The sequence below is a fragment of the Microtus oregoni genome, unplaced genomic scaffold (assembly GCF_018167655.1).
Source record: "Microtus oregoni isolate MIOR12 unplaced genomic scaffold, Mior012 000006F_ref0000085, whole genome shotgun sequence".
In the NCBI taxonomy this organism is placed as follows: domain Eukaryota; kingdom Metazoa; phylum Chordata; class Mammalia; order Rodentia; family Cricetidae; genus Microtus; species Microtus oregoni.
Window position 1 is genome coordinate 52914034 of NW_024543065.1, and position 12148 is coordinate 52926181.

A 12148-nucleotide genomic window follows, 5' to 3' on the forward strand; every position below is an offset into this window, starting at 1 on the left:
GACAAGGCCTCCTAAATCCCAGACTGACCTTGGGGCCATCATGTCCAGTTTTATGCAGTGCTGGGGCTGGAACCTGGGACTTCCTGGATGCTAAGCAAATGCTCTACCAAGTGAGCCACAGCCCTAACCTGCCATTCTGCATCTTGTGTGTGATCATTTTTATTTCTTTCCCTCTCTTGATGCTCATTCATTCATTCATCCACCCATTCATTCATTCATTCATTGTCCCAAACATCCCTAGAGGCTGCAGAGACATCTCCAGTCCAATGGAAAAGATAAGCAGTGGCCTGTCTTGTGGAATCAGAACTGGCAGCAGGAGGGTAGCAGGGAGATGCTGGAGAGGCGGTACTGTCAGGAGTTAGGGTCAGAGAAGCCTCGAGGAAAGAGGATGGCTGGGTGTCTCGCCTGGAGATTCTATCCTGACGTTCCAAGCCTGTGTCTGTGTGGGTGTTTAGGGGTAGAGTGGAGAGGAGTGGGGAAAGAGCAGGAATCCAGGGACCAACTGCTGACCAGCACAGAATGCAGAGAGGATACAAACAGACTGGCAAAATACACATCACGCCCAAAATCAAGGTTCCAGTCCCCTAATATCTTCCTCAGCACCCAGGAGCCCGAGTCCCCACCCCTTATTCCAGCAGCCCCACCATGATTACCTAGAAGGAGGCAGCCCACGTGAAGGAGGGCGGAAGGGCGGGGTGGAGGAATCTGGAATCCTGGCCAGGCTGGTAGCCAGGATGCCTGGGGATCTTCAGGGAAAACCAGCCCGACAGCAAGTCAGAGTGGCAGGAGCTGTCCTCGGTTTCGCATCTCCACACCGCAGGCTGCCATGGAGATCCCCAGGACCTTCCTGCTCGGCCTCCTCGGAATCGGGCTCTACCTGACAGGTACCCACCTGCGCTGAGTCCAGTGGGAAGAAGGGTCTGAGCCAGGACTCCCCCTGGGTCTAAGAGAGGAGGCTAGGCCTGGACCCCTGGGTCTGAGGGAGGAGGGAGGAGAGCTGTGCCTGAACCCCTGGGTCTGAGGGAGGAGGGTTGGGACTTGGACCCCTGGGTCTGAGGGAGGAGGGCTGACCCAGGAGACCTGGGTCTGAGAGAGGAGGTCTGGGCTTGGACCCCTGGGTCTGAGGGAGGAGGGCTGGGACCTGAACCCCTTTGTCTGAGGGAGGAGGGCTGGAACTTGGACCTCTGGGACTGGGAGAGGAGGGTTAGAGGCTTGTTCTCACGAATCTCAGGATGGTGGAGACCATGTGTGCACCCCTTCTAACCCCTCTGCACCCTCACATTGTCATCTCCTCTGACATGGGTCTTCCTTCTTCTCCCTGCCACCCTCCCATTGAGGGAATTTCTGTGGAGCAATCGGGGCTCTCCCTGGAGCTGGCAAGGACCTTAGCTCTTTTTTGGACCCTCTTCTCCTATAGGGATGTACTCACTTGAGCAGGGATGGGTCATGAGGGGAGAATTAGATATTGAGCAAACCTCACGTGAGTCTTAATTTGTGTGCATTTGCTCACCATGGGACACAGTTTGGTTCTGGATGTGTCCCTGTGTTAGCACCTGCATGTGCTTCTCTGTACCAGATTTCAACATCTGAGTAGCAGAGTGTGTGTGTGTGTGTGTGTGTGTGTGTGTGTGTGCAGGTGATTGCACTGTGTGGCTGGCAAAATGGCTCAGTAGGTAAAGGTGCTTTCCACCAAGTCTGACAATTGAGTTTGGTCCCACGAACTCATGGTGTAAAAAGAGAATTGACTCTTAAAACTTGTCCTCTGCCCTCCACACATGCACGGGGTGGGGTAACTCATGCTCCGCTCCACAACACTGTAAACAAAATGCAATAGAAAAATTTTGAGACAGATTCTCACTGTCTCAATGTAGAACAGGCTGACCTCAAACTTATAGAAATCCACCTGCCTCTGCCTCCTGAGTGCTGGGATTAAAGGCATGCGCCACTATGCTCAGCAATAATTTTAAAATTTCAAATGTTTTCACATGGTGGCACAGGGCTGTAATCCCAGTGTTTGGCCAGACTCAATGGAATTGTGAGTTCTGGGCCAGCCTACATGAGATTGTCTCAAAACAAGAACAACAACAAAAATTCTTTGAGGGCCAGTTCTTCTCCTTCACTTTCTCTGAAAAAAAAAGAAAGAAAAAAAGATGGGTATGTAATTTTGCACCCACATGTCCACTGTCCCTATGCTATTTCCGTGGCTTACATATCCATATCTGTGTGTATTTGGATATTAGGATGTGTTACTCTCTGCATATTTGTTTGCATGTTTCTAAATATCCTGTGTCTATATATAATTTGAAACCACTTTGATGGGTCATTTCTTTTCCTTACTCTTTTTGTCATGTGTATGTGTATAGCATGTGCGTGCACGTGTGTGGAGGCCTGAGGTTGGCACCCGGCATCTTCCTCCATCACTCTCTGCCAAGTCATGAGCCCAGACCCCCCGCTGATCGAGTCCAGCTGGCTCCTTCGTTCTGGGGCCCGCCTCTCTGCTCCCTCACACCAGGGTGATGGGTGGGCTGCCACACCTGGGGTCTAACCCTGGCGCTCACACTTAAGGACAAGCTTTACACCCCTACCTGACACAAGTCAGATTCCCAACCAATGGTGTCCTTCCTTCCTTCCTTCCTTCCTTCCTTTCTTCCTTCCTTCCTTCCTTTCTTTCTGTTTGTTTCTCTGTGTACCCCTGGCTGTCCTGGAACCCACTCTATAGACCAGGCTGCTCTCAGACTCAGAGATTCACCTGCTTCAGCTTCCTGAATGCTGGGATTAAAGGCCTGTGCCTCCACCGCCAGGCAGATGGTGTCATTTCTAACTACATAATTGTGCTCTTTTTTTTTTTGTGCATGTGATTTTTCTCTCCCACGAATTCAGCCTTCTTTTAAAATAAATGTCAGCTTTGTGGAAAGGGGCAGAAGACAACTTGCAGGAGTTGCACTGGATGCTCTCCTTCTGTCATGTGGGTCCTGGGGATGGAACTCAGATGGTCAGGTTTGGCTGCAAGCGCTTTCACCCGCCGAGCCTTCTTAGCGGCCCCTCTCTCTGCTTCTGGGTCCCCTGGTCCTCTATCATTATGACACATGCAAAAATATGCAGACATCAGAGCCTGTGAGTGAGTGGCTCCTCCTCTAAGTGGCTTTGTTGGGTCTAAGGGTGTCGTATCTATCCTTGTGGGATCTTGGGGGACATGGGCTGCAACCAGGCTGTTCTGCACGCATTATTAAATAGGAGGCTTGCACAGACCCGTGTCAGCACTTAGGCCAGAGTTCACTTGTGTTGCTGGCTGTGTCTATGTGAGATTGCACTCTTCCTACCTACACGATTTGGGGTCGTCTGTTGGGAGATGAGCAGAGCAGGGGGAAATCGCCTCAGCCCCTTATGCAAATGACTGAGGTCTTTGAGGACCATGGTGGCACTTGGTGATGACACTACTTTCTCGTGGTGACATGAGACACAGCAGCTGGTGTGTATCTGGAGCCCTCGGTCCTGTGACAGGTTCCCCCCATCTGCTAACACTCCCCATCCCTCTCCTAGGCTCCCAGGCCCTACAGTGCTACAGCTTCGAGCACACCTACTTCGGACCCTTCGACCTCAGTGCCATGACATTCCCCAGTGTCTCCTGTCCTCAGGGGTGCTCTGAGGCGATGTTGTTGCTGGATACTGGTGAGGGCCTGAGGGCAGCAAAAGAGGGGCGAGAGAAGGGAGGGAGAAGAGAGGACGAGAAAAGGGAGGAGAAGGGATGGAGGGCAAGGAAGTGATGGCTGGGCATGGTGGTCCATGCCTGAGATCATGGCACTCAGGAGGTAGATGCAGGAGAACTGTGTTTTTGTGGCCAGCCTGGGCTACATGGCAAGACCTGGTCAACGGGAAAGAGAGAACCTGGCATGGTGGCACAAATCCAAGCACTTGCAATCCTTGGAAGGCAGAGGCAGGAGGATCACAAATTCAAAGTCATCCTTGGCTAGTAGCAAACCTTAGACCATCCAGGGCCTATCTGAAACCCTGTCTCAGAAAAACAAAGAAACCAAACAGGGCTGGTAAGACAACTCAATGGCTAAGAGCACTGGCTGCTCCTCTAGGTGATCCAGGTTTGGTTCCTAGCACTTAGATGTGGCTCACACCCACTGTAACTCTAGTTCCAGGTGATCTAACACCCTCTTCTGGTCTCTGTGAGCACTGCAATGTGCTATGTATAAACTAAAATTAATTTAAAAAAATCTTTAAAAACAACAGAGAGACTGAGAGAGCAGAGGGAAGAAGGAGGGGAAGGGAGAAGAGAGAGGGGGAAGAAAGGGAGAGGGTAAATGAGGAACATGAAATGAAGAAGGACAGAGATGATGGAAACATGAAATGAACACTGGGCAGAAAGAAAAGGAAAGTAAAACAAAACAAGATAGCAGAAGGCAGAATGGAAGGAGGGAGGAGGCAAAACTAAGAGAAGGAGACAAGCAGGAGGGAGAACTCACTCCAGGCCTGATGCTCTGCTCGCCCCAGGGTACCGCTCCCTGGTGACAATAGTCCGGAAGGGATGCTGGACCGGCCCCACCACTGGCCCCATGCAGTCCAACCAGGACGCGCTGCCGCCCGACTACGCGGTGGTCCGTGGATGCGCAACGGACTTCTGCAATACCCAACTCAAGAACCACGACACCCTCCCCAACCTGAGTCAAGGTGTGCGGGAGCGGGGGTTGGAGGGGGTAAGGCGAGACTAAGGTGACAGGGCGGGGCTGGAGGGACGGGGAGGGACTGGAGATCTGTGGGTGGGGTGGGAGAGATGGGGACGGAACTGGAGAGGTCGGAGGTGGGGCTGGAGAGAGGTCGGGGCGGGGCTAGAGAGGTGGGGCTGGGGCTGAAGAGGTGGGGGCGGACTGGAGTGGCGAGAGGCTTCCGTTGAGTGCTGCTAAGGTTGTGGGATGCCAGGTTCCACTTTGGCATGAGCAGATGAAGCAAGCAGCCAGCACTGCAGCCCGGAGCGACCTATCTAACTACAGGTCTAACGTATCTACTGTTTTCTACAAGCACCTGACCCACCGACGCTCAGTGGCACAGAGTGCTATGCCTGCTTGGGGACCCGCCCTGAAGACTGTTCCCCTGAGAGGTCCCGACGGGTCCAGTGCCACCAGGACCAGAGCGTCTGTTTCCAGGGCAATGGCCGGATGAATATTGGTGAGGGGCTGGAACGGTGGGATGGCCTAGGATAGACATGTGGGGGCACTGAAGACCTGAAGGCAGAGACACCAGGGAGGTATAGTTCTCTGTGGCCTTGGTCTGAGGGAGGAGGTATGGCTCTTGTCTGAAGTAGGCAGGGCTCTGATCTAAGGAAAAGGTCTATAGACTGAGGTAGGAGGTCTGTTGTGCTGTGAAGGAGATATGGCTCTGGTATGAGGGAGGAGGCTTGTCTGCACTCTGAGAGATGTGGCTCTGGTCTACAGAAAGACCTAACAAGACGCAGGCCTGCCCCTGCCTGCTAAGGCAGAGCTCACGGGAGACCCTCCAGTGGCCTGACCCCTCCTCCCTGTCCATCCAGGCAACTTCTCAGTGCCCGTGTACATCCGAACCTGCCACCGGCCTTCCTGCACCACCATGGGCACCACCAGCCCCTGGACATCCATCGACCTGCAGGGCTACTGCTGCGAGGGCCACCTCTGCAACAGGGACTCGGTGACACAGACCATCCCCGGCGTCGCGTCCCCAGCCCCTCCCCAGGCTCCCAGAATCCTGATCTTGCTGTTTGTTGCTCCACTACTGGCCATCACTCTGGGGGGGTCCCTTAGGCTCCCCGCATAGAAAGCGCCTCCAGAATCGCTTTGCTTCTCACCACTCCAGCCCCTAGTGTGGGTTCCCTTAAAAATGACATCAAATAAGGAACCTCACTCCTCCCCCTCTTCAGTCACAGACTTCCCTCCCTCTATCCATCCTTCCTTATGACACTGCCCCCACCTCCTGAAGTCCCATTTATCTGGGAGCTAATCAGAGCATTGAGTGAGGCCCCTCAAAATCTAACCTGGCTTCAACACATGGTTCTTTTGTGACACCTCACAGCCAAACCATGCCACTCACCTTAAAAACACATTACTCACAAGGGTGGTGGTAATCCCAGCACCCAAGAGACTGAGGCAAGAGGATCACTGCTTTAAGGCCAAGCTGGACTACACTACAAGTTTAGGTCGAGCCTTGATCTACACTGTGAGACCCTGGCAAGCCATGGTGGGCACACATCTTTAATCCCAGCACTCGGAGGCAGATGCAGGTGGATCTTTGAGTTTGAGGTCAACCTTGTCTACATAGTGAGTTCCAGGACAGTCAAGACTACATAGTGAGACCCTGTTTCAAAAGAAAGAAAGAGAAAAGGGGGAAGGGAGGGAGGTAGAGAGACACCTACTTTTCATTATCTCTGAAAACAGAATTGACACCCTTACTATAATCCAGCAGTCCCACTCTCGGGTCCACCACCCCAACAGAAACTGGTCCATATGGCCACAAACTGCAAACAACACAAATAAATACCAACAGCCAAATGAGGAGGCCATGACCTCTCACTGAAAGGACGGCTGGCTGCCCAGCGATGGAAATGACGGTGGACAGTTATCTGCAGTGGCCTTGGAAGAATCTCGCAAAGATTGCGTTGAGCAAAACAGGAAAGACACACGAAAGAACAGGTTATGTGACTCCATTCAAAACAAAGTATGGACGTTGGTTAAGAAAATAACAGTGTGCGCAATCAGAAGCCAGAAGAGTGGTTATCTTTGGGGACAAGTGTGCAGAAGAGGAACATGAGGTGTCTGGAGGTCTAGACACTGAGGTACAGGGTCTGAGGACTCACTGGTTCTGCTTTGCTCTTTTCACTGAACCTCCTGCTGTTGTTTTGGGAAAAGGGCTCATGTAGCCCAGGCTGGTCCCAAACTCATTGTGTAGCCTAGGATGACCCTGAATTCCTGATCCTCCCACCTGGACCTTCCAGATGCCAGGATGACAGAGTCACGCCGTCACACCTGTCTTTTCTCCTCTCCCCACATGTATATTATTTGCAATAAAAGGTTTTTAAAAATGAAGAATTTTTCTTTTTGGGAAAGGGCCAGAGGGGGATACAGAGGGAACAACCAAGCCTGCCCCTTTCTTAAAATTGTCTAATTAGGGACAAGTAACTGAGCAGAGGGGAGAGTTCAAGTCCTGCCTTCTCATGTCAACTGTTGCATTTTAAGCGATGCATTAAATGGCAGGGTTGAGTCAGATGAGGTGCCAGGAACCCATAGCCCCAGTCACTGGGGATCTTGAATTCAAGGCCAGCATGAGTAATTTAGTGGGACCCTGTCTCAAATTTTAAAGATAAACTTGGCAGTGGTGGCACACGCCTTTAACCCCAGCACTTGGGAAGCAGAAGCAGGCGGATCTCTGTGAGTTCCAGGCCAGCCTGGTCTACAGAGTGAGTTTCAGGCCATCCAGGGAAATACAGAGAAGAGTGACTTGGGGAGAAAAGGATTTATTTCATCTTGCAGCCATCTCATCAGCCAGGGAACCATCCATCATAGTGGAGAAGCCACAGTGACAGGATGGGGAGGTGGCCGGTCACTTAGTGTCCATAGTCAGGAACCAGAGCAGTGGATTCTGGTGCTCGGCTCACTTCCTCCCTTCTGCTCTGTGTGGACTGTGTTGTCACCTGCAGTTAGAGTAGGCCTTCTCAGCTGGGGGGTGGCCTTTAATTCCAGCACTTGGGAGGCAGGGACAGGTGGATCTACAAAGCAAGTTCCAGAACAGCCAGGACTGTCCCATAGAGAAACCCCGTCTTGAAAAACAACAACAACATAATAGTAGGCCTTCTCATCTCTATTAACTCAACATGGAACCTCCCTCACAGATGTTCCCAGAAGTTTGTCTCCTAGTGACACTAGTTCCTGTCAGGTTGACAGCCACGGCATCGGAGGTGACTGTGGTGAGAAAGCAGCCGCAACCAGATCCTAAGGGACAAATCGGAGTTTGCCAGGAGGGTGCAGTGGGAAGCAGTCCAGGCAAAGGGATCGGTCTATGATGAGGACTCATGAAGCACTCACTGTGTGGCAAGAACACAGGGCAGAGGTGGGAATAAGAAACCAAGGGGCAGGAAGAGGCATCTGGCAGTCATTTGGAACCTGTTCTTCTGGGGTGGTGCATCCCCGGCCCCAGCAATTAGTCAGAGTCAGCCTGCCCTCCTGATCTGGAAAGATGCAGTCACAAACCTGGAGGATCATGGTTGATGAAATTGGGGTGTGAGTCAGATATGGGAAAGGGGCACAACTCTTTTCCTAGCTCTCCAGAGGTGAAAGAAGGGGATAAAGAATTCACAGTCTACCCTGAGCTACATCTTCTGATACAGAATGTCTAGCCTGAGCTACATCCTCTGATACACAATGTCTAGCCTGAGCTACATCCTCTGATACACAATGTCTAGCCTGAGCTACATCCTCTGATACAGAATGTCTAGCCTGAGCTACATCCTCTGATACACAGTGTCTACCCTGAGCTACATCCTCTGATACAGAATGTCTAGCCTGAGCTACATCCTATGATACAGAATGTCTAGCCTGAGCTACATCCTCTGATACACAGTGTCTACCCTGAGCTACATCCTCTGATATACAATGTCTAGCCTGAGCTATATCCTCTGATACACACTGTCTATCCTGAGCTACATCCTCTGATACAGAATGTCTAGCCTAAGCTTCATAAGACCCTGTCTCAAAAATAAACAAGCAAGAAATAAGCAAAGGGAGTATGATCCAGTAAGGGAAGTTCAGAAAGGAGCCTGAGAGGACAGTTTGGATGGTCATGGACGTCTGAGAAGAAGCCTATGTGACAGAGCAGTAAGAGAGGCTTTAGGACCACTTGCACAGCGTTGGGACAGGGCCAGAAAGTGAGTAAAGGTGTTTGCACAAAAGTCTGTCAAGCTGAGTTTGATCCCTGGATCCCACGTGCTGGAAGGAGAGAACAGACTCCCCAAAGTTGTCCTCTGATCCCCACATTCATGCCATGTCACAAACACACATGTACACACCTACACAACAAAAATAAATAAAATGTAGAAGATGGATTTAGAGAGTTGGGATGTATTAGTATATGGAGGTGAGGAAGATTAGCAAGGAAAAAATGGCTTGGCTCTGAATGGCCTAGAAATATCGTACACCAACAGCGAGCCTTCTCAGTTTCCTCCTACAACCATTTGGGAGCCATGGAAGGATCTAAAGGCAGAGAGCTGCATGGTGAAAGTCAAGATATAAGACCAGACCAGAGGCAGGGGCAGAGGAAGGAGGCCAGCAAAGGTGACTCTCTTTCAAGTCTCCAAGGTCAAGGGTTGATTAATGTTGAAGGCCAGAGGGAGAAGAAAAGACGGGGATGGGGCAGTATGTGAGGGCTATGGGAGTCAGTCACCCTTTGCTTGAACACAGCATTCCCTGTGGAGGTGGGGAGGATGGGCATGATGCTAACGGGCCTGCATGGGGTCCTGCAGAAAGGCTGCACCCTCTCGAAGTGGAGAGACCAGGGGATCCACTACCTGTTCTTATTCCAAACTGGACCTTTGTGTCTTTTTAAAAAATGGTGATGGTGCGCACTTTTCATCCCAGTACTTAGGAGGCAAAGGCAGGTAGATCTCTGTGAGTTCCAGGACAGCCTGGTCTACAGAATGAGTTCCAGTACAGCCAGGGCAACATAGAGAAACCCTGCCTTGAAAAGAAAATGTGTATTGTACATTTAAGTAAAAAATAATTACATCATTTCCTGCCCTCCCTCTAGTCCCACCTTCACTGTTGTGCACACATATAGATGAACAAATGTGTAATTACAACCTGCCGAACTCCTTCAGTACTGCTGTGCGTGTGTTTCTAGGGCTGACTGCTTGGTGTTGAGTAACCAGTCGGGGGATCGTCCCTGGGAAGGCTAAGTCTCCCTCCTGAGCAGCTAGAGCTCCAGGGGCTCTTCACCTGGGGGTGGGGACCACATTAGGAGCTCAATTGCTGTTGGAAGTGTTTAGGTCTAATTTAGATAGCCATGCCATTGAGCTTTGTACCACCTTTGAGACGAGGTCTCATGTAGCCCAGGCTGACCTCAAACTCAACGTCAAGTTTGAGTCTAAGGATATGTATGGATCAAGGCCCCCCAAAGGACACCATGAACACCCCCAAAAATTACTTCACCCAATAAAAAGCAGGAAGCAGTTTGGAGAGAACTACACCAAAATTCCCTAAATGATTGTTTCAAATGCCACGTTTTCCCTGTGGAGGTTGGTTAAAGAGTCTATGTGTACTGAAGATTATGGGGTCAAGGAAAAGCTTACGGAAGCCATTAAGATACTGGAGAATGTCCAAGATAGAGAATCATGCAAAGGAGGTCCAGAGGGGAGCTGAAGGAGCCTGCGAGGCCCGGATCTCAGATAGTAGTGAGTCCGAGTCATCTCTCAGGACTGGGCCTCTCTTGCCTCGCTCCAGGAGAAAGAATCCTTTTACAAAGCAACTGCCCCTCTGCCTAGTGAGAGGGAAGTAGAAGAGTTGAGGAGACAATTAATAGAACTTAAGTCCAGAAATATCCAGGCGTTCCCTGTTAAGAAACTGCGGATCCTCAAGGGATAGGCAGAGGCTACATCAATAGTTTCAATTAAGGATGTAAGACAGCTTAAAGAGGCCGTAACTGCTTATGGGCCACATGGTCCCTTTACCGCTGCCTTGGTGGAACCCTACATGGATCAAAATCTGACTCCTAGTGATTGGATGCAGCTTTTTAGAGTGAAGTGGGGGTCAGGAGAATGAAAGCCCCATTTGGAATCCTAATCATCAGCCATGGCCAACAGGTACAATGGGCCCCAGTCAGGAGTCCACTGGTGCTGCTACCGGTGGGCCTGGATAGCCCCACATGTTCGTACTTCCCTTCCACTGACTGGGCTGTGGGACAGCCAGCCATTCCCATCCATTGGGAAAGCAATAATGTTACCGGTATGTGGAACTTATCTGGCAGTCTGTGTTTTCAGAAAGCAAGTAGTTTATCTCCGCTGAATTTTCTCTCCCCTTGTGTTATTATTAGCAATGCCTCTGTAGCTCTGTGCCCTTAAATTCCACCAATGCTTCTGCTATTGGTCTTTGTAATGTATGGATGCCATTATATTATACTCACAAGGCCACCTCTTGTGTGGCTCCAACCACTAAATGTTGGCCCAAACCTACAGTTTATAAATTTGTAGTACCCCCACTATGGTCAGAGCACATTACCAATACTCCTTATACTTTGAATAATTCATTATGGTGGTGTGGACCGTGACCACCTTACAAGAATGCTAGCAAGGATTCTTAGGAGTTTCATTTCTGAATTCCAGCCCAATATGGTCTATTGCCTACCTTCATGGAATGGTATCTCTGTGGACCTCATGCCTGTCTAAATTTTGGGCCCTTGTCTGTGCAGGATTCTACCTTGTTTAATGGCACAGTAAAATGGAATGCCACAAATATCTTTGAAGATACCTTACAGTTAAACCAGAGCCAAAATAAGACTTTTCATGCAGCTGTCTGTATGTCAGGGCCATTTTTTCTTCTAAGAATACCTTGAATGATTCTGCCCTTAACTGCTCTCAAGTTTCATGTCATTTAAGCAGCTGTTGGGTGAATGCGATGATTGCCACTGTGGTCCAGGTTCCAGGCTTGGTACCTATCCCAGTGAATCAGCTGGTGCTGAGCCACCTCTGCTGAGACTTCAGGGTCACCGAGGCTGTAGTGGCTACTATTGTCACCGCTGCAGCCTCCGCCATGGTAGCCAGAATTGCTATCAGCCAGACTGCTGCTGTGGTCCAGGTTCCAGGCTTGTACCTATCCCAGTGAATCAGCTGCTGCTGAGCCACCCCTGCCGAGACTTCAGGATCACCACTGTAGCCTCTGCTGCAGCAGCTGGAATTGCCATCAGCCAGACGGCTGCTGGGCTAGCACTGTTGATCCCTAGCCGGACAAGTTGCCGCTGCCTTAGAGACCCAAAATTCCCTTAATGAGCATGTTATCCAGGGCATTTTCCAACTTAACCTACAGACCACCCCTTTACAAGGGCAGCTAAGTTTCTTATGGGATTTACATTTTGTTAGTTGCTCCCCTTCCTTCCATCAATATCTGTGCCACACCCAGGCCAGTCAAGAACC

The 12148-nt window shown here is 50.6% G+C and overlaps 1 protein-coding gene across 1 annotated transcript; it reads left to right on the forward strand.

The window, feature by feature from the left end:
• Positions 1 to 826: 826 nt before the first annotated feature.
• Lypd5 (LY6/PLAUR domain containing 5) lies at positions 827 to 5793 on the forward strand. Its single transcript, XM_041653239.1, has 5 exons — positions 827 to 884; positions 3541 to 3669; positions 4501 to 4677; positions 5026 to 5172; positions 5534 to 5793. Exons 1-5 carry the CDS (start codon positions 827 to 829, stop codon positions 5791 to 5793), a joined length of 771 nt encoding a protein of 256 aa, XP_041509173.1.
• Positions 5794 to 12148: the final 6355 nt, after the last annotated feature.